The following is a 24,191-nucleotide window of genomic DNA, read 5'->3' on the forward strand; positions in this document are numbered from 1 at the left end:
AAAGGCTATGTTAACTCTAAAGGACCCCACCAAAAAGTTGATTGAATAAAAAAAAAAAATCTATACATGTACAAGCACTGAAACACTGAAAATTTCATCAAAATCGGATGTAAAATAAGAAAGTTAAGACATTTTTAATTTTCATTTTATTTCACAAAACAGTTATATGCACATCCTGGTCGGTATGCAAATGAGGAGACTGATGACGTCATCCACTCACTATTTCTTTTGTGATTTATTATATGACTAGAGGGGGACAACATGTCATTACAATATGAGTCATGAGTCCATGACCCTGTGACCTACATGTATTTTCTGATTTTCATATTAAAAAAAAGAAAGAAATATCTCATTTAACTGTGTAATGGGGCATCGTGCGTTTGGGTGGCAATCACAAATTTTATGCTGGGAAGGGTCAAAATGAATTCAATCGTGCTTCAGAATTGGTCTGTTGTTTAAATTCTACTCAGTCAGTTTTTTTTTCCACATCCTTATCGATTATAGTCATGGCACCAATGAAACCAATGGCCTCGAGTCCGCCCACCAGCTCTCAAATTCCGTCCACTACCTCCAAGAAGATAGCCACTTTGAAGTCCACCACCCTGCAGACCACTGCCCCATCTCAGCGCCCGTCATCGTCCTTGCTGTCATCGTCTTCCTCTTCATCGTCCCCATCGTCGACGACATCGTCCACTCCCACCGAGTCTGTAGAAGGGAAAAAGAGGAAGGAGAAGAAGGGAGGGACAGGGAATGTCGCCAAGGCCGGAAACGGCGACTGCCGGCTCTTTGTTTGCTCCACGTGGCAGCTTGAACCAACTATCAGGTAAGCCGGACTTTGATACTACTAATAGGCATTTACTAGTATATGGTGCCATCTATCTAGAAATATTCTATTCCGAGGCGCACAAGAAAAAGAAAGAATGAGAGAGTTTGGACGAGTGTCAAAGTGCCAATAATACTGTAAGAAAAGATAAGACTTCACTTTAGATTAGAAATTTTAAAATTATATAATTCTTATTAATTCAATGACAAAATATTCCAAAGGGAAGATGCTGTGGCAGAGAAAGCTCGCGCACCATAGGCTACACGTGTATTGGGAGTCTTAAGAAGCTGCTGGTGTGATGATCTCAGGCTACGAGCTGGTGTATAAGACATGACAAGGTCTTATAAATATTTTGGTGCCACTCTATGAAGTTATTTGTTGCATATCTACTTTGAATGCATACTAGAGGATGTTGTACAATGTACTTGGCAAACTGTGAAATATACCAGTCATTCGTGGACGCATTTTTTTGTGGATGTGAATGAAAAACACAATTCAAAAGAATATATGAATAATCAAGACATCGAATTTGGTGCTTATCTCATTAAATTTTAAACCACCATGTCACTTTAGTACAAATGACCTTCCTCTGATCATGCGCAGAATCTTTTGATCTTGCGCAGAGTGGAACTACTGTACGAACTGGCTTATTATGAAGTACAGTTTCACTTTAGGCCATGGTCTAACTGTGTGCTAATATTATGTGACCCTGAAAATGTGAAAATGTGTATGCATTTTAAGTTTTTATTGTTTGAATGCATGAATGAATGAATCTTTTATATTTTGTTTCAATTCCGACAACGACAGCAACAGTAAATTATTGCATTACAAGTAAATAACAAAGAAAAAAAAGTAAATAATTACAGAATAATATACTACATTATTATGGAACATTGCAACATGGATGAGATAAGATGGAAAAGAAATGTGGTAACCTTTTAGCTTGTGGGTCATAGGCCACCAGAATGTTATAAACTTAATTCATATTCAATCATTTAACCCTATAGGAACAAGCAAACAAAAATATGAATTGGATATACAAATTGGAGTAAACAACCAAAGTAGTTATATATGTACAAAAGATACACTAAAAAGTAAAAAATGTGAAATGCAGAATGCAAATAGATTCTATTAGACCTAAAAATATAAGAATCTGAAATTCAAAAATATGAAAAGTAGTAGAGCTGTGTACTTCACTGTGTTCTTTCCCTTTGGTTTTATCATGGAGATGTTTATGACCGGCTTGAGTGTGAAATGAGCTGAAATATTGCTGTTAGAGATTTGTATCATTGGATATCCATACATAGTTAAGTCATAACTTCAGACCAAAGTTTGAAATACCCAAGTTTAGAACAATGGGCATTGAGATTGCAGAGCTCAGGGGGCCCCGTCTTACAAAGAGTTGCGATTGATCCAATCAATCGTAACTCTATGGAAATCCATCAGTGCCATAATTTTTTCTACAGGAAATTTGCGCAATGTCCTTGGTAAACGAAGAGAAGCACAATGAATTTTCAAGAAAACAATGAATGCATTCAATATACATCATAGCTAGAAAATATTTTGAACAAACATGCATAATAGATGTTGATGTTGCTGGCCATCCATAGTTGCGATTGATCAGATCAATCACAACTCTTTGTAAGACGGGCCCCAGAAGTGGCTTGCGGTCAATTGAGGCACGTCCGGGGCACCACAACATGAAAAGGTTTAATCTATTATTGCATATGATCATTCATAAAAATCAGGTACATGAAGGTGTTTCATAAACCTGCTCATAGAGTTACACACAACTTTACGAACGACTGGAACATGTTTTATGTCCTGAATGAATGACATAGGGATGTATCATTTAGCACAAGAAGGGGTCACCAGTCGTGTGTAAAGTCATTCGTATCTTACGAACAGCTTTATGAAACACCCACCAGCCATAAAATCAATTGCTAAGCTTTAGGTTATGAGGTCCAGGAATGTCAAGCCTCACTGGAACCTCCTGAAGGGTTTCCTTTCAGCTAAAAAGCTAGCAGCATTCCATCCGGTTTAGTTTTTTGGTGTATGTCTTTTTTTTTTGGGGGGGGGGGCATATAACCTGAAACCGTGATTTTATGTTTGAGTTCCTTTTTTGTAATGGGTTGGCCTATCACAATGTATCTTCCTTTTTCCCCATTTCCCTCCTCATTTTCCAAAACTTCTATTTTATGTATTATGTATTTTATCTGTTCTCTTGAGGAGAAATAAACTAAACTTGAAACTTAATCTTGGACAAAGAACGTAGTACATTGTGGGAAATTACAGACGGACCAACACCGCCTGTCAGGTCCGTTGTTCAGACGGGGGACGCTGTTCGCAGACTTCTTCCTCCTTGCTTGAAATGATTTTTATGTTGTGTTTTTTTTCAGTTTCAGGTTATGACAAGAGTAGTAAGCATAAAAATTTCAAAAAGAAAAAGGGATAAAAAGAACAATAGACTAAATGATGAATATTTTATGTAAAGATATACATTTCCAGAGAGAAGGAAAAATAAACAAGTCATGTAGTGATATAAGCATAACGCATCTGCAGGTAATAAAAAAGGAAAGGAAAGAAATGAATGAATGATGACTAAATATCTAAAGAAAGAATAGACCAAACTCACAGAATTAGTTTGAAAAAGTAAAATCTCTGCAGAAAGAAGGCTTTAATAGTATGGTATTGTTCACAAATGTGAGCTAGTCATAATGGGGGTTAATGAAAAATTTAAAAGAATGATAATTAATGATAATCCAATACAGGATGTATACTCAATCTATTTTACATGAGCATCTAATACTTTAAAAGCAACCGAGAGGGAGTTCGGACATTGCTCCCTTTCATGTGGAAAGATTTATTTGAGGTATTATACATAGAATTCATTCCAGCGACTTCATTAATTTCTTCAACGCCAATGTTTTTTTATATATGTGTGGTGGGATAAAAGACTCTGATTGATGGTGTCATTAAACTCTACAAAAAGGCTGCTTTTACCTTTTCTCCAACAAAGGACTTACAAAAACTACATTTTCAATATTTCTGTCAAGATAATACATAACATAAAGCTTCTCCATTTGCACGCATTATTGTTGCAGATCTTATAGGTAGTAGACAAAGCAAGATGAGGATAGAAAAAGTGAATGAGCATTGGTTGATTGCAGATGATGGCGTACATGTGCATGTATGCAATAACCAACAATGAATATTAAAGGGGGAGTGAACTGTGTGCGGTCTCTCATTGACTGTGTGTTATAAATACATATTCTTAAAATATACGTTTTCAGATACATGTATCTACTATTAAATACTACCGGTACTTAGAATAAATTGACCTATAATTGTATTTGTATAGAAAAACTAAAAAGTTTTGAGAGGAAAAGTAATTGTTTTGCTACTTGGTAACATAATTATTGCGGTATAAATAAAGCCAGTTCGTAGTTCCTTTCTGCGCATGATCAAAAGATTCTACGCATGATCAGAGGAAGGTCATTTGTACTAAAGTGACATGGTGGTTTAAAATCTAATGAGATAAGCACCAACTTTGATGTCTTGATTATTCATATATTCTTTTGAATTGTGGTTTCATTTACATCCACAAAAAACAACAACGTTTGCCAAGTACATTGTGCAACATGCTATGATATGCATTCAAAGTAGGAATGCAACAAATACCTTCATAAAGTGTTCATTGGTGTGCTATTCTAGTCACCTGGTCTATTCAATTTCTTCATCCTGCTATGTAAGGCAAGCTTACGTAATATTTTGCTTTGAAATCTGCCTATCATAATGAAAGAAAATGAAAGGTCATTTGACCGAAAATTGTCCATGAGTAACTACGAACTGGTCTATTGAGTAGTTAATTAGCTTGTTATCATTCAAGTGGGTCTATATTACTAGACTACACTAGCATTATGGGTCAGGAAATTGGCCAGGTATGAGTAGTTGAGGACTCGAGATGACGCTATTGGTTTGTATCTGCTTTAAGAGTTGCAGATTTGAAATGCATATGACTTCTTTTTACAATTTAATATGATGATGCTGATATTAATAATAATGATAATTATCATCTATATAGAGCATTTTAGCCATACATGAAAAACGCATATTTTGGTCTGCATAAATTGCCTGTGCAGTATCTGAGCGTATCCCTAAAATGACCGAAATCCGACAAATAGGCTCCAGTACAAAATTTACCGAGTATGAGACCATATTCAACAGTCTAGTGCGCATGCATGAAATATACAACGCGTACAATAATTAAAACAATGCGATGCGCAGCATAGATCACAATTACGCTCAATAACGTCATAATGAACTACATGTTAGTCGCATGTCACTGACCAAAATTGATCCTAAAGTGATGTTGCCATAATGCAGTCAGTCCGCAAGCCCCTGTGTTAATGAGCAAATGAGCAAGATTTATCCAAGTCCTCTCGTGGCTGAATTCATGTCCCTGCAAAATCTCGTGAATTGTGAGACTTTCTTTCTCAAAGAATTTAACCACTTTCTCCTTGAGTAATATTGATTATTTTTGTACCATGGGCAAGAGTAAATGTTACTCTTTTATATTGATCATTTCTTTTGAATGAAATATTTTGATAAATAAGTGAATATTTTACCTGAAAAGATGCATCGAACAGAATTTTCTTCCTCTGTTTTCACTTGCAAATTGTGCAACATTTTGTGTTTTAGGCACCAACATTATTTATATCATAAGAAAGCTCAAACTCTATACTTTCTTACAATGTCACTCTTGATATGTGGCATCTTTAGATGGGTCAGCAGCCAGCTTTTTCCATCAAGATGCAAGACGAGATTTCTGAAATTTCTGAGTACATAAAATCCAGAGTTCTGATTGGCTGAATACTGTTTTCAAAACAGACAGGCGCGGGTAATATGAAGAGATTACCACATGGTGAGTGTGACCTTGCAGAGGCCCAGTGTGGGGAACATTGGAATTTGCGTGGGTGTGTGGTCTCTATGACCAATCAGAGCGCAGTATTCTTGTTTTTGAGCTGCAAAATGTACTTGGCCTATGAAAAGCTGGCTGCTGACCCATCTAAAATACATCTTCTTATCAAAATTATATCAAATTAAAGCTTAGATCTTCAGTTTTATCATGATCTAAAAATCATTTGTGCCCAAACAGAAATTAAGTGTGAAAACAACAACTTTTGTTGCATGAAAAAAAAATTTTGTTTCATGTTTTAGATCAAAAGTTTTTCCTATATTACAACATTCTTTTAAAAATCCAAACACATGACCTGAAAGAATGATTCTTCTTCTTTACAAAGATACCAAAAACATGAAATTTGGTCAATATTTAGAGTAGCAATGGCCGAATAAAAAGAGGTGTTTGGGTTCACACCAAGCTCATTAACTATGCAAAAACCATCTAGTCATGAATATCACTTGGATAAAAGATGCTACTTTTTCAGGGCTTGCGGACTGACTGTAATGTGGTTAGTGATATGACTTGTTAAATCAAATTTCTCCCTCTTTTTTTCGTAGGGGGGGTTGTATAGATGATCATTGTTATATTGGATGGCTTTATTTCATGAAATACCAGAAATATTCCACTCGTTAGGGCCAATATTCCACTCATCTGCGATTCATGGAATATTTTCCCAAACTCTTGGAATATTTCTGGTATTCCATTCTGAGCCATGGAATGATCATGATAACATTGATAATAATAATAATTATGATAATAATAACAAAAACAATGATGATAGTAATAATGACAATAATGATGATGATGATGATAATGTGATTTATTAAGTGCCATATTTACTTTGAATTGCTCAAGGGGCTGAGGGAATTACAGAGTTTGAAAGAAATATGGAACTATCTCCTTTAGCCTCATTTATTCTATTCTAATCCCTCTTTTAAGGTCTTCTCCTGGCTGAAAATAATTTTATCTAATTGAATAGAGTAAAATTCACAATGTCATGAATATTCATTAGGTGGGCTGATGATGTCACATCCCCACTTTCCTTTTTCTTATGTTATTTCATAAAATCATAATTATTTCATTCATACATGGGTTTGTGATATGTCTCCCTTTTAATGAAATACATGTATGTTGCAGCAATAAATATGTAATGCAATGAAAAATCGGTTGTCAGTCCAATTTTATCATTCTTTAAGGACAAAATTAGCATAAACATAATTTCATGTAATAAAGTACAAAAGAACAAGTGGGGATATGACATCATCACTTTGCTCATTGAATATTCACGAAGATGTGCATAGAACTATTGCACCAAAATAAAGCAAATCTTTAAGATGTCATCACTATGTTATTCCTCGTCTGATTTTGATCAAAATTTCAGTGTTTTGTTTGTCTGATTTTTCTTTATCTGATGAAATCTTATTGTTTTCAGCCTGGAGTACGTCTTTAATTTCTTTTGCAATTGTTACATCCACAATAGTTGTGGTAACGTAGTATTGATTGTACTTGATTGCTTCATGTACATTGAAATATTAATCCTCCTTGAAGATGCAGTATTATGTTGTCGAGATGGATTATGGTTTTAATTTACAGGGTTAAGTCCAGCGCTCACTATGCGTAGCAATGCCACAAAGTTTTTTGATAAATCACAATTTGCTTTAAATGTTAAAGCTCCGAGAAGTAAAATTATTTCATTTGAAGTTCGGCATAATGTTAGGAATAATAAAATCATAATTTTGCTTTGCGGCAAGCTCTGTGGTAGAGTAATGTCCAAATTGGCTTCTAGTTGCAGGTGATGATGACGTCATTACAATATGGAATTTGATTTTCTTTCATTCCTACAGCGAGGCTCGGTCTAGGCTAAATTTCGATTTCAGTAATCCTACCACTGTTTTTAACTCTGATCGCTAAGATTTAATCAGTGGAATGTTCATATCAAATGTTGTTGCAATTCCTTTGTAATTTGTATCGAAACAAATCGCATCGTGTGTGCTGGGCTTTAGAAGGGAAAGTATGACTTCATTTGTGTGAAATTGTACAGAGATTGCTTATTTTCTAGCTTCTTCTCTGGTTTTAGTTGTTGGATTTATGAAATTTGTGAAAATGGTGAAAATCAGATCAGTTTATATTGTCCCCCCCCCTCTCTCTATCTGTCTCACACACACACCCAACATGCACACAAATTTTACTCACTCACACACACACACACACCCACCCATGCTCATCTGTACATTCTGTGTCCCATTTCATTCCTTGGACTTTAATCTTCTTTCTCTAATCCCTACCATCAAAGACTGTCGTCTGCATTCTTATAATTTTTTCTTTGAAAAAATGCACACTTTCAATCAACAGAGAAGTGTTGTTGTCAGGTTTTTCTCTCCCAAAATGACATTAAGGGTGTGTTCAATGTCAATTTTTAAATTAAACAGCAACATGAATCATGATTGAAAACGCAATTAGAACACGCCGAACACAAACACGATCAACAGCGCATTGTTCAGTGTCAAAAATGTAAAGCCGTTTACATTTTGATCTTCTTTCAATTTCCCGCTTTTGTTCGGGCAGCGTTAGTGCACAGTTTGACCCATTACAAGAAAGGTCAGTTCTGGCACCTGTTTGTGTAGGCTTCCACTGCGAGAGTAAATTTGAAGACGTTTCAAAACTCAATTGTGTTCATTGTCGCATTCGCGATGCTCAAGGTCGTAAGATTTGAGCTGAACGCGTTTACAAACGCATCTTTATCGACGTTTGAATTGTCCTCCGAATAGTGATTTGAAAGACGTTTACCTTTACGATCGGGAACAGAGGACATTGAACACACCCTTTGTTTCTCATATCCACGTTTTCAATCATGATCCATGTTGCCGTTCAAATTTGAAACCAACATTGAACACACCCCTCGGGATGCATATATCAAAAGTGACAATTACAAATAGATCTAGTTGTGCTTATCAAGGTTTTATCTACCGTCACTAGTGGCAGCATTATCTGGAGATATAATGGCTTGTAGATGGGATGGGTAATCTACCTCCGAGCTTGTGAATAATTTATTTCTGTTAGTTTCAAGAAAATTGATCCATCAACTGATGCAAGATGCATCGTGAGCTTTCTACAGGATTCTATAAAGGGTTTTGATTTGATGCATTAGTTTAAGATTATCAATCTCCATGACTCCATCCCCCCTGCCCATTCCCTCCCTCCTTCCATCCCTCCTCCCCCACCTCTCTCTCTCTATCACTCTCTCCCTCATTCTCCATCCCTCCCTCTTTTTCTAATATCCTGTGGATACTATTATCCATATGCATATAGGCGGGGCGGAGTGACATCACAACAGCACTGACCTTAGTGCGATGAAAACAAAGTATAAGAAACACAATGAAATAATGTCAGAAACAGCACTGACAATTTCAGAAAGATTTGTAAACTACCAGATAATGAAATGGGTAAACGCAATAATCATGATGTTCAACACAAAGTATGAATTCATGCGATATTTATGTATTATGCATTGTAGGCATGCCAAAATGCTGCGCTGCTGTACGGGCCGCTAGTGTATTGTTTTTATCGGCCGGTCAGTTGCTAGGGCTCCAGATTCAATATGCCCGCTTGTTTGCCCCGGCCTATATCAGTTTCTCACTATCACTCTCATTCAATCTCACTTTCTTTCCTTCCCGTTTAATACAAAGTATCTGAATATCCTCACGTGCATCCCCACATGCCGTCCTTTTCTTCCTGTTTCAGATATATATATATTTTCATTTTGGTGAAAAAATAAATTCTGTGCAATTACCAATTTATTTTCCAGGTGTCCTTTTCACTACAACCTTATTATTTAGCTCCCAAATTCAACTGATGTTATATATTTTTTAATTACATGATCCCTTTCATATGCCTCCTTTTATATTATTCTTTGAAACATAACTATCTAGAGGATTTTGATTTGTTTCATGATTTTATTTTTTTAATGATTTTTTAATTTGTTTCATTTTGTTACAAAGTTATGAATAGGTCATAAACAGAAAATAGCATGCATTAGAAACACCTGTATTTTAAAAGTGCCCTACAAATGTTTTGTATTTCTATCATTGTTATTATTTTGGCCAAATTACTATATTTTTTTTCTTTGCTCAATCAACTCCAGTGACCTCATTTTGTAGTTTGACCAAATTACTTAACACGCATTGAATTCATACCACATACATAGTAAAGCAAAAGTTATAAAAAGAGTTCACATTGTGCCCATTCTAATCCTACACTATTTGTTTATTGCCTAAATAATGTTCGAGGGGAAGAAATCCCTAAAATCCTTAAATTTCGTACCGGTAAGACCACCCAAGGGATACAGAAAAGATGACCTGGGCTTTGTAACACAAAGGTTTGCGATGAATTGCAAGTATGAAAGAGCCCACTGATTCGTTCCTGGTCAGTATTTTAAACAGAGTGCGCGTGCGACGACGATCTTGATTGGTCATCGGTATTTAGTGATTGATTTGCAAACCAAGAGACAGGTAGCCTTTATCTGTATTACATTTTTATTTCAAATGGGAGACGGTTTTGATGGCCACTACAAACAGGTGTTCACTATAGAGAAGTGGCCACTTAGACAGGTTTAGGTGTGTATCAGAATCCTGAAAATCAATCCCAAACATACATTTTAGAATAAAAATGTCAGCAAGGAGAGAATTTAATTAATGTTGACATTTTGAAGAACTCTTGCTGAACAAACAAGGCTCCAGCTGAGATTATAACTCAAATAATATACAATTATTGTTACTATAGGATTCTTTATCAATGTCTTCCTTTTCACTATCATTTTAATCTCATCTGTAGGTTGTTGTCTTGGGGTGGGAAGCAGATTGAGCCTGTTGGGGTGGACTACATCCTCCAGAAGTTGGGATTCCGTCATGCCCGCACCACCATCCCAAAGTGGATCCAGAGGGGTGCCATGGACCCCGCTGACAAGCTTCTATCGCTCCTGGCCAAGAATCTCCTCATGATCATCCTGGAAAGGGAGAAGAGCGACGCAGAGAAGCGGCAAAAGGACAAGGCTCTTCCTGCGAAAGGTTCCTCAAAGCCAGCTTTCCCAGGACCTTGATGATCCGTACCCTGCTCAATGATGACAAAGAGAGAAGAGCGGTGCAGAGAAGCGGCAAAGAACAAGGCTCTTCCTGCCAAAGGTTCCTCAAAGCAAGCTTTCCCAGGAACTTGAGGGTCCATACCCTGCTCAATGGTGACAAGACTCTACTGCTTCAAGAACGTCCACATGAGGATCGTAGATACAGTGATGCAGCAATGTAACGATGAAATCTCTCCAAGTAGGTACTTCCTTCAGATTCCATCTCATGATCTTTTGATCAGAAGCGTTTGCTTCATTGCTGCAATGGGCAGATCTGTATGTTGGAAAATCAGGGTTCTTGAGGCTATAACCCAATGCATTTTTTAATTATCCTGGTACTTGAGATATTGGAATTGTTGTGGGAATATCCTTCCGCTTTTTCAAGATGTTAAATTATAGGTGTAGTGGATTAAAGCATATTATTTGGTGTCAACTGGCGATTTTTGCATGTTCATAGAGCTACTGGTTTTCGAAATGACCTGGACAATCCAAAAAAATAATGACGAGAGCTGTCCTTCTCTGAAGACATCTTCTGAAGCAGCATATGAGCAAGATCCCTGCAGGAAATTGAGGTTCTCTACCAGTACACTCCTCAGACTCAGACCAATATGACCAAAAGGGCATCTCCTGAATATAGTGTGAAGCAGAAGGTTTGAGTCGACTCAAGGGAACCAGAATAGACACTCCTGGGAATGTTCCATGGGAAGATGAACGAGTGAACAAGTGATTATTTCTCTGTGTGCATATATTCATTCTATTTAAGTGGTCATTTCTATATAAGTCTACCTTGCTAAGATTTTATGAATAATATGAGTGATTCAGAGAGTGAAAGTTCTATACCTTGCATTGCATAAACCTACAAAATTATTTGTTTCTTCATCCATCTTTACATTTTTTACTTCACTGTCTTTCTACTACTTTATACTTTATATTACTTTATATTATATTTTGAATGGAAATGGAATAAAGAATTGAATTGAATTGAATTTCTTTCAAATGCAACATTTCAAACATCTCTACTAGTTTTTCAGCATTCACAAAAAAGCAATTTGTTGAACGTGTATTGGGAGGATCCTGGAATCAGGCTCTATTTCTGTTGTTATTGAAGAATTTCTAAAGAGGTTGGTAGGGAAAGGAAGCAAGGTTTTGATAATTTATCCCCTGTAATATTTTGCTGCAAAATTCCAAAAAGCCAGTCATGTTAACAAATTGTACATGTATTTAATTACTCGTGACATTTTGTATTCCTTGGACTGCTCTGATCACATGTCAGTGATATCAACCAGTGCCAATAAGATTTGCAAGCAGATCCATCTGAAAAGTGGTCGTATCCCAGATAGCGCATGAAATCATTTGTATGAAATCAATATTAGTGTGTTCAAATCAAAATGATTAAACCCTCATGTGTGTAAGTACTTAATTTTGTACTAGACTAAATGCTGTTGTTATAATATTCCAAATCTATTGTTTTAAATGTATACAAAGTTGAAAGATTCATTGACATTCACTTCATAAAATATTTACATACATGTATGATCTTTTGGGTATTTTGTAGTTGTAACTTAGAAAATATAAAAATGCTTACATGTACATGTATGCTGGTAGAATTGTATAATTTGATAATCTTTGTCATGCTTTCTGAGATGTCATGCAAAAACTGCATATGTTGTGTGTCTGTATGATAAAGTTTTGTACATTATATAGATTGTACAGAGATCTACTAAAAGTATTTTTTTCTCTCTCATCACTTATCGCCATATGTTGTTTGACAATGGCGCCGTATGTATAGATTAGCACATGTACTTGTGCAATGTGTGTACAATATGTCAACCAATTATTGGTGAGTGCCAATATGTTCTAAATGTATGTGCGCTACTTACATGAATGTTATTTCATGAATAAGTGTTTATTGTGCAGAAGTCAATGTCTTTGGCACACATCCAAAGCAGGTTTATTTAAGAAAGAGCAAAAAAAAATTATATGTGATAATAATTTTCTTTTTGACAGATTGCACACCATTTAAAGGGATGCTCTGGGCTGAAAATAATTTATATCTAAATAAATAGAGTAAAATTAATTGAGCAAAAAGGTGAAAATTTCATCATAATCAGATAACAAATATAAACAAAGTTATTGAATTTTAAAGTTTGGCAATATTTTGTGAAAATAGTTACATGTATATGCACATCAACATGAATATTCATTAGGTAGGCTGATGATGTCACATCCCCACTTTCCTTTTTCTTATGTTATTACATGAAATCATAATTGTTTCATATTTCATACATGTGTGAACAATGAGTCTCCTTTATAATGAAATAAGTTGCAGCAATGAATATCTAATGCATTAAATCAGTTGTCAATGCAATTTTTTCACTTCTTTTAATAAACCTAATTTTATATAATAAAATACAAAAGAACAAGTTAGGATGTGACATCATCAATTTGATCATTGAATATTCATGAAGACATGCCTAGAACAGTTTCACTGGAATAATGCAAATCGTTAAAATGCCATAACTTTGTTATTCCTTGTCCGATTTTGATCAGATTTTTAGTGTTTTGTTTGTCTGATTTTTTTTAATCTGTTTATTTCATATTATTTTTAGCCCGGAGCATCCCTTTAACAAGCTTTCTTTCAAGTAATCTGAACCAAGCCTTTAAAGGGGAAGTTCACCCTCATAGAAAGCTTATAGTAAAAATGGCAGAAAATGATAAAGATATTGATAAAGTTTTTAATTAGATCCATTCAAGATAAGAAAGTTATTAGAATTTAAAAGTTTTTTATTTTTGATGTCATATACGAGCAGCGGCCTCATTTGTTATGTAATAAAATGCATAATTTTAATGGTTCATGATGACTATAGATTTTCTTTCAGGAGCGGATGTGGAATATTAAATGTACAATACAAATCATTTTCAGTTTTATGAGAAAATTTTATTTCATTGATTTTTTAAAATTTATGATACACGAGAAGCTGCTTGCATATGAACGTCACAAATTGATAAATTAAAATTCTATTAACTTTATAAATCTTTGAGGGATTTTCCTCAATCCTTCACCAATATTTTCCATTATTTTTTTTTCTATTTTTACAACAATCTTTTTGTCAGCCGGGTGAACTTCCTCTTTAAATTCCCTTTCACCAAGGAACATGTTTTCATGGTATATTTCAGAAGTTTTTGGTATGTATATTTTTGTATGAAGGACACATTGTTCCGATATTGTATTCTGTTATCTTTATGGATGTACGGAATAGGTAACTTTGATTTTAGTGAATTGAAAAGTATAGATCTCAGCTTTTATTATTTACATGCATATTCATTGACTTTTACACTTTTCAAGAAAAATTAATTTGTATATCATTTTAACAGAATTCCATTCCTACTTGAGCTCAATAATTATTCATACGTCACATACAGTATGCACTTTAAAAGTATTTATGCTCTAATTACTTTCAAGTTTTACCACTTACTTTTGATTGATTTAGTGATCCTCTGAATTCATGCCTGAGGTACTCTAATCAATCATACTAGATTTGAAAAAGAATATTACCTCTAAGCCAGAATTGAAGTGACTTTCAAAAATGCAAGAAGATGAATAATTTAAAGCATTTGTGGCACACGTGCATCCAGAATGTGCACTTTCAAAGTCAGAATTCAATTTTGTCTTAGGAACTTAATCACTACATATTACTTTCCTCTTGTAATACTTGTTTAAAAAAAAGGAAGAGTTCCTGATAGGAAATTGGTAAAAAGTGTGACAATAACAAAACCAAATAATTCTATTTTGTTCAGAATATTTCCTTTAATGAACATTGAGGTTTTATTTTGAGCATGATATAGACTCGAGGTTGATTTTCTATGGACATTATTTTCATTTACTAGTATTTGTATACATGAATATATTATCTCATCTTTCTTTCTTTTCTTTTTTTTTTGGAGGGGGAGCAGGGGTAGGAATTCATTGGTTCACAATCGTGAATGACTACAACATGTTTGTTTTATAGGTATGTTCATTATTCATTTGCTATTAGATTACTTTAATAGTATTAATGCCATATATATCTTTGATAGAGGACAATGGCTGATTTAAAAAAATCTAGTTTGGGCCTCCATTTATTTTTGTTTAGAATTGAAAACAAGAGCATATATATTTAACACAGATAAAAAGTTTTTTCTCCTATTTATTTTCCATATTTCTTATTTCAATTCACAGTGGTCAGTATACTACATACCTTTTTCATTCTAAGAAATCAAGTGTCCAATACAAAAAAATTACTTTTTCATCAAAACCACAGTGTCGCTATATTTTCCTTGTTATACCAATAGAGTATTTTTTAGCTGTTGCTTTGCTGTATTTTTAAATGCAAAAGATTTTCCTTGAAAAAAGAAGTACAAAAAGAAAAAGAAAAAACCCTTGGTGAATATTAAAATACAGATGAACTCCTGCTTTTAATGATTATGATGTCGCTTAATTTTCTTTTGAAATAGTAGGGTAATATGTGTACATATACATGTATATGAGGGGTGTAGTCAAGGCCAGTACTCCCAAGTCATGAGAATGTTTGGGAAAACCTCCCATAGATTTTGTAAATTTAATTTGGCACAAGGCTAAGGCCAGCAAACTGTGGCCTCGGGATGGGGCCGGCCTTGACGACATCAGTGCCTGATGTTCTTACTCCTCAAGGCTGTACTTCTGAAATTGTGCTATTTTTAATGCACATTATTCAAGTGGAAACAGTAGCAATTTTTTTATTGGACATTCATACTTTTGTTGTTGGTTGTGTATATTATGTGTATTTTCATGATAGATGCTTTTATATTATAGTTTTTACATTAACCATTATTTATATATCATTTCTATCCAAGCACATTAACAAAGAATATAGAATGCATTATATGGAGTATTCATGTGAATGGTAATATCCCAGTCTTGACATAGTGTTATAGATGCCTGTCTTGTAGGTTATGCTAAAGAGTAAATACTGCCAAAAGGAAAAAAGACGTAATGTATCAACACACTAAATCATTGTAAAATCACCCTTTCGGTTGTGATAGTCACATGTTCGGGTATTATCTCAAATTTATGACATTTACTGTTTGTCTGGGAGATGATTATGAATGTATCTGAATAGAGAATTTATTTTCTGTTAATACATGTATATTTGTCACCCCCACACACACACACAAATACACAATAATAGTAGTTTCCTATTTGTCTGCAGACACAGACCTTTGTTTTTTGGATATTTGTATAGTTTATCATGCATAGTCTGAGCTAGTGAGACTAGATTCACTATGAACTGTGGTGGAATTTAGAGTCTAGATAGTCTCCACTTTACACACATAGGCCCGTATTCTGAACTTGGGTTTAAATTAAGCCCTGGTTTAAAGTTGTGGTTTAACTATGGAGAGCCAATTGGGACACAAATCCCTAACAGTACACATCCAATTTAATAACTCATATGACACCCAAACTCTCTGGGAACGATAACTGAAGTATTTCTAAGTATTTTTCTTCTTTATGAAAGCAAAAGGAAACAAAATAGTCAACATAAGAAATATACAATATAAACAGAATGTTATACTTTTTGGCTCCCCATAATTTTAGCACAGAGTTAGACCATGGTCTAAGTTAAACTTGACTTCAGAATACAGGCCCCATGGTTTAGTTGGTTAAAGTGTCCTATTTGAGTCTGAGCTTGCAGACTGGTTTTCTACCACATCTGGCGCTGCTCAGGTCATAATCACAATGGGAAATGCAGCTATAAGAGTTACTGCTTATCATTCCAAATGAATTATTATGGCAAGATATTGAATTTTGATTCAAAGCTAGAAAAGGGAAGATGGCCTTTCTGTGTAGGCTTTTGGGATTCATTTCCCCTTCCATTTGAGCTGGTAACTTTGTAGAGTCTGATGACTGGATATGTTAACCATTATTCTATTTTATTGGAGTGAGAAAAGTTTTTGAATTTAAGTATAGTCACTTAGCTTTTTATGCCATTCTGAAATTGTTTGTTGTATTCATTTAATATCAGCATTTCATATCCAGAATCTATATCCAGTGCATATTCTTATCCATATGATGGCATCCACTATGGAAATACATTTGGAGATTTTTCCAAAAGCATTGTCAGTACTGGTTGAAATTATTGAATTATTGATTAAATTAACTACTGGTGATTATATCTAATTAATATTATGGACTTAACTGTTATTGTCCATGTTTTATGAGTTTAGAATATATGAATCTTTGATTGTTTGGTGTGTGTTTGTACATGTAATATATACGTAAACAACTTTCCTCTACTATTGTAAGATATTGTTGTATTATGTGCAATAAAACTTGAACACTTAACTTTTGATATGTTAAAGAAAGTATGGTCTGGCTCCTTTTGTTTGGTAGTGCAATGTGTTTCAAAACGATGATTGGTTGCCGGCGTAGATCCAGGATTTGTAAAGGATGTGCATATTGTCCCCGAAGGTCATTGCTTTTCACAAATAAAGGATGTCCCCCCCCAAAAAAAAAAAAAATTTAAAAAAAAATGTCAAGCAGAAATACTTTTCTTTTCTCTCTCTCTCCCTATCTCTTTTTTTTAATACAAACTTACAAAGTATGCCTGCATTTCACACCCCCCCCCCCCCGATCCGTGCTTAGGCTACATTATCTAAATCTGTTGTCAAACGATGGGATAGATGAAATTTTTTTTTTTTTTTGTGGACTGTATTTCTAGTCCCATGTTTTGTTAATCATGTGATATAGCGTCATACAAAACCTCACTACCATACATGTTCATGAATCATACAGTATACCTGCGGCAATAAAACAACTTTAAAAAAAAAATTTGATTAACTAATTCCAGGGCTTTTTACAGTGTTGTTAGAAAGATGCAATGGCTGCGAGCTAGATCGATAGAGAAGGTGCCTTTATTAAAGCTATTAAAGGAAACAAAAACACAAGAAGAAAAGCAATCTTATTGAAAAGAGTAAAATGAGAGGAACAATTTAAAACAAGTTTCATCAAAATCGGTTGTGAAATAAGCAAGTTATGGACGTTTAAAAAGTCTTGTACTTTCTATGGGGATCCTCAAATTGGTAAACATGCTTCAACATGGCTGATTTTGTGGACAACCCCTTTATTTTATATATTTCACATCAATTCCTACTGACCTTGACATATGTGGTGTGAATTATATTTCCCCATGACATATATTATGCTCAGAATGATGCAATTTGAAAGATAATAGGGAAAAATCTGAAAAACTGTGTACAAAACAAATTGAGAGTTGTCCATAAAATCAGCAATTTTGAAGCATGTTTGCCAAGTTGAGGATCTCCATGGAATGTAAAACAAGACTTTTTAAACGCCCATAACTCGCATATTTCCTACTGATTATGATGAAACTTGTTTTTAAATTGTTCCTCTTATTTTACTCTTTCCTATAAAATTGCTTCTCTTCTTGGGTTTTGGTTTCCTTTAATGTCTTGTAAAAAGCATTTTAATTGGTAGGCATATAGATAAAAGGAAAGAAAAAGTGGGGAGTTTAACAATGGAATCATAGTACAGTTTGGAAGAAATGTACACCCCAGATATTGCTGCGCCATCCTCTATATAATTGAAATGATTATTCAATTCATGGAATATTCATCAAAACTGTAAAGGATAATCTCTGGGCTTTCAGGCAGCGACAGCTCATTAAAAAAATCTATTAGCACTTTTCTTTTATTATTTCCTTTTGGTCACAAGAAACGTCAGAAAAATATTAAAACCTATTTGGGAATCTTTTTGTATCTATGTACAGTCGCATTCAATTATTCATTGCCTTGTAGATATGATTGAATCTTTGTCTTTTGAGGAGGGTGAGTGGGTGTGTGTGTGTGTGTGTGTGTGTGAAAGAGGGGAATGTCCGCGTTGCTTATGGAATTGGTCGTGTGTGTATACATGAAAGTGTGTGGATGCATGTGTGCGCTCATGTGTGTGTATTATGGAGAGAGGTATGACAAGGGTGCGTGTGTATGTGTGTGACTGCTTTCAAGAATGCGTTCAATACTGAAAGCAGTGGGTATCGGTGCGGGTGTGTGAGGGTGTGGTCTATATGGCGTGTGCTTATGTATTTTTTGTGGTGATGGAGGTGACAAGTCTCTTTCTTTTTGTTTTTGGTTTTTTTTTCATATCATGTGTACATTATGATTATAAGACGTTCCATTCCTTTTTGTTTGATTTATTGATATGGATATGTTGATGTTTGAAATGATTTTGAAATATTATGATAATATCTTGGTAAAAGTTTGCGAGGATGAGGGAGGAAGAGATGAAAACTCTGACGATTTTGTCAGTTTTCTTCAGATAGAATAATAATAATAATAATAATAATAGAGGTATATTTACCCAGGGTAGCCACTTCAGTTCCGAAAAACTGTTCTCCCAGCGGGCCCTGCTATAGAATGGGGGGGGGGGGTAATAGCTATATATATAATATATAATTTTTTTAGTGTTATGCTTGTTTGATTTTTCTCTTTTTATTCAAATCAACTTTATCTGGGGTGGACTTGACCTTTAACATGTTTAAGCTTATGGTGGAAGGTTTCTCTGGAAAATTATTGATAATCTATTTTATAATCAATTGACCACTAATGGAAACAGATTATCCATGGACTGCCTTTTCGAGGGGATTTCCGTTCCAATTTCATTGGCTTAGTGAAATCATGAAATAAATAAGGTGTTCTGGAAATTATATTCTGCAGTATATGTAGGCCTATATCGTAGGGGATATTATAGTCCTTCTGGAATTATTATTTCTTATTTGTAATGTTATGAAAAAAGATAAATCACGAAATTGACGTATAAATTATCTTTTTAATATCAAGTTGATATCGTTAGGAGAAAGATTTTCTGTCAAAATTGAGTAAACAAAATAAAATTTCGTATCAACTTCGAAAACAAGTAACTTCAAATATTTTACTTAATATCAACATTTTGACGTTATTCGAATTTCTAGTCCCTCCAAAAGTATATGTCGCTTCATCATTTTTCTATTCTAATACACAATATGATGCACTGCAGTGATAAAAGGTTGCTGTTGACAAGGGAATTTTCCTGTCGAAATGGAAAATTTATCTACAATTGACAATGACGTCAATACATTACGATGACGCGTTGTGACATTTTGAAGAATGAGCGTTCATAAGAAATGTTTTCATCCTAAACTAATACAATAGAGTACCGAAGTGTGACGTCATCAATTTTCCCTTTTTGCATTGTGAGCGTTTTCGATGCATGATGAAAAAACCCCACAACCCAAATTTAGTGGGATCCGGTCCACGGGGACCCAAGATAAATACATGATTAGCCCCATAAGCCAATATATTATTGGCCTGGTTCTAAATGCTCTACCAAAATATGGTATCAAAGACACTGAAATGCCAAAAAAAAAAAAGATTTGTGACGTCATCACTTCGGTACTATATATAAAATGAAAGAACTTATAGGCGTAGGTATGTCCGAAATATACGTCGCTTACTCCCTTCTGCCAATGTATAGATTAATAAAGAGTATGATTAGTGAATGGTGTGTTCCATTCACTTTCGTTAAATCGAAGAATTAAAGTGCAAAGTAGAAAACGATACTTTTATTTTTCACATAAAGGGAATGATGTAACATACATCGGGTTCACAATGCCCACGATAACATAATAGTGTTAACATTAAATTTGTAATAGATTATTTTTCACATTTTCGGGGGGAGGGGGGGGGGGTAGTTTCCCTGATCCACCCTACCTTCGCTACTTCATAGTAATCATCACTACTTATCTTAACTTTCTTTAAACAAATAGTAATGAAATACATTGTGTATAATGCTTTGTAGTTATTGAGTGATGTACGACATGTTTCTAATGTATCTTACTATCATATATGGCATTTGGTTTCATGAATAATTATATATTAAGAATAAAGTTGAAATGTTTCAACAAAATGTTCAAGTTCAGTATCAATGCTATGAAAAACATGCACTGCCGCAGGTTCGCAACAATCATCAGTCTACGTACGTTACAAGGGCAATTCCATCCCGATATCGTCTGAAACTTATACTCCTGACTAATGAGTCCTGGGTATAAGTACTCATGAGTTTTCCAGGAGTTTCCAAATATCGGGCAAACGAGGCCACTCAAGAATACGGAGGTCAGCGCAGAACCCCTTTTCTGTGTAGGGCCATTTCCTAGAGTTGAAGATTGACCATGTAGTATCCATTTGTTCAGGAGTTAGGTCATAAGTCATATATCCGTGCTGAAGTGCAAGCAAGGTGTCGGAAGTCTTTAGGAAAGCATCCTCGTAACTCCAGGAACTGTGCAAACACGTGTTCAAATTTACTGCATCAAGATCGTGAACCTTTAGACCAATCTCCTGCATGCACATCCCAATGAAGACATCTTCCCACGGAAAGATCGGCACTGTTGTTGAAACGCGGTACAGTGCCTCAACTGCGTCCGAAGACATGATGTAAGCATGTCCTTCTGGGTACGTCGGGTATTTATCGCCAGGATACATCCATTCGGGAGTGTACCACTTGGACGTGTTATCCCTGACCGGTCCGATGTTGTCGATCCTGCGCCCAGTAACGAATTTCCTCCTTGCAGCTAAAGGGGCATTGCCCAAATCCGCGGTTAGATTGGCAATGTTGAGCATGACGTCGTCATCTGATTTCATGACAAAGGCAACATTTGGACAATGGTTCGAAGCCCACTTCAAAGCCATGACTGTCTTGAGAGTGAGATTAAGGTAGGAGTCTACGAAATCTTCCTGGATGATGTCATGCCACCGTTCAGCTTCCTGTGTGATAAACAGCTGCATGCCTTTATCGTTTGTTGCACCAATTAGGAACAGGGTTATTGTGGAGAGGTTCCTAGAGGAAGCGTTCTTCATCCAAGTCCGACGAATGGTACCACGTCGAACAAAGTTCATCGGAGCAGAAGGGACTAGGACCAAAAGGGTCAGGTTTGACCCACGGTTCCACGACGAGCAGACATCTATTGGGTTTATTAAGTACTGGTAATGATGATGATCTATGAAACGCTTCCAGCCTATCTGCTCAATCAGAGGTTTCGTCGACTCTTGGTCTTGTAATATAGGATGTACTTCGTTATGAGAACCCTCTTTTACCTCATCTGATCCTTCTTTATTTGTGTTTGGATTCTCCTCTCTATCACTCTTTACTTGCGTGTTGCTAACTTCTTTAGAGCCATTGACTGGCTCCAAATGCTTCTGAAGAGATCTTTTTGTGTCCTCTGCCTTTGCATTGGCCATGTACCCGAGATTTCTCATTCTTATTTCTTGGCTTTCTTTCATTGAGTCTGCTTCTACATGTTCAGCAATAATCTTAGTTGTTTCGGTTTCCTGATGTTCATTATCGCGTTTATGCTCAACATCATGTTTTAAACCAACGTTTAGGGTATCGATATCCGTAATTGACTGAAATTTCCATTTTCGTCTGTGCTCATCCTTTTGGCGCCATTTACCCCACGGTATTAAATCCCATATTCTATAAACAAACATCGGGGATTTACTTGTCATTTTGTGGGCGACGATCCTCCGTCTGATTTCATCCCGTGTAGTTTCTTTAGCATCTCCGACGGCAGACATTTGTTTTCCACCAACCGAATCGGGCAGATGATGAGGGGGAATTCTGTGTTCACGCTGAACGTTCTGTAAAATGTTATTAAAGACGTAGATTATAAAGTAAAAACACATTGGAAGAATTATCAGACATTTCTTTCCCCTTTTCCGTCTTATTGTCGCCACGTAGTTCTTTCCGATTCTGAAATGTCTACTTAATCCCATATTCATGCCAAGAACAAAGTTCAATCATGTCAGGAATATATAGGAAAATAATGTGCTTCGTTCAAACAAATCTTCATTATAAACACCACACCACAGTTATGGATCAACCAAGGTTGACATCTACGAGTGATCGTAGAAATAAGCAATCATCAGTGAAATGATAATGGCAGTTTCGAAGTGAATTATTTACTGAGGTTTCCGCTCAGCCAAGTGGATTTCTCTAGATTTCGATTTTTGTTGAACCTCTGATAGGAATGTTTAGCCACGGTAAATACTGCATTTGCCGCCATTCCCCACGTGGCTCTACCCATCGTTTACATAGGAACTCTCGAAGTGTATTTCTCAAAACCAACAATTTGAAATCAATGAATAATATATTTTATTTAAATTGGACTTCATGCCAGAATTTTACTACCTATATTTATGCAATGGTGTAACGGCCCCCATCCCCCCCAAAAAAGAATGTCTGAGGGGATAGGACACAGGACATTTGATATTGTATCATATTGGGATGCAGTAATTGTTTATCCGACTACTATTGAATACACCAATATCAGACGGTCTGGAGGCTTATATGGTCTCGTTCTGAATGTCTATCTTGGTATACTGGTTAAATTCCCCTTTTGCCAATGCGTTCATACTATGTGAATGAGCAAAACTTGTCGTGAGCCAAAAATCCTAGTGCTTCCTTGAATAATTTAAATTAAAATTTTGTTATCTTTATATTCAAACCCACAAGGTTAAATCTAAAGCCTAATAGTCATCTTGTCACGATCTGGACTTATTTGAAATTCTGAACAAGTTTGAGATTGACTATTTAAAATAAGTGAATGAAAATCTTGACTTGAAATATGGAATGGGTAATGTGTATGGGTGTAGGCACATCAAAAGAACTCCATACCCCTCCGCCCTCCCCCCCCCCCCCACCTCTCTCAAATCTCTTTCTCTCATTCTTACTAATTTTCATAACATGTTTATCAATACCCGAAAATAAATCAAACGTTGACAGTTGAACATAGTGCACAAACATTCTTTATTTAAATCGATCTCTACCATCCTCTTCCCATTGTTGCTTTTTTTTTTCATTTAGAAAAAAGTCGTGCGGCGGGAGTTCCAACATATAATTAGACAATTCTTTGATGAAATGTGTGAAACCGTCTTGAAGTATATATTTTGTTTAATTCATTTTTTTTTTCTCGAAATAATGTCTTTTCTTCGGAATAAGCAACCCTGACGTGTTTGCAATACACACACCCTACATTTTCAAACAGTATAATCAGTGCAAATACCTTTCTGTATTGTAATTCATTATTGATGAATGTAAAACACGTCATCATAAATAACAAGGAAAATATAATAAAAATAATGATAATAGCTGGAGTTATAAAGCGCTTTTGCCTGAGGATACAAAGCGCTGCTATCATTACCCTGGCTTTAGCTCGAGCTATCAT

The 24,191-nt window shown here is 35.3% G+C and overlaps 1 protein-coding gene across 1 annotated transcript; it reads left to right on the plus strand.

The window, feature by feature from the left end:
- The first annotated feature begins 504 nt into the window (after positions 1-504).
- Positions 505-13,278, plus strand: LOC135154307 (bridge-like lipid transfer protein family member 1). Its single transcript, XM_064100408.1, has 2 exons — positions 505-823; positions 10,617-13,278. The coding sequence occupies exons 1-2, from the start codon at positions 507-509 to the stop codon at positions 10,879-10,881; spliced, it is 582 nt and encodes a 193-aa protein (XP_063956478.1). The 5' UTR covers positions 505-506; the 3' UTR covers positions 10,882-13,278.
- The last annotated feature ends 10,913 nt before the right edge of the window (positions 13,279-24,191 follow it).

The sequence above is a fragment of the Lytechinus pictus genome, chromosome 5 (genome assembly GCF_037042905.1).
Source record: "Lytechinus pictus isolate F3 Inbred chromosome 5, Lp3.0, whole genome shotgun sequence".
Taxonomy (NCBI): domain Eukaryota; kingdom Metazoa; phylum Echinodermata; class Echinoidea; order Temnopleuroida; family Toxopneustidae; genus Lytechinus; species Lytechinus pictus.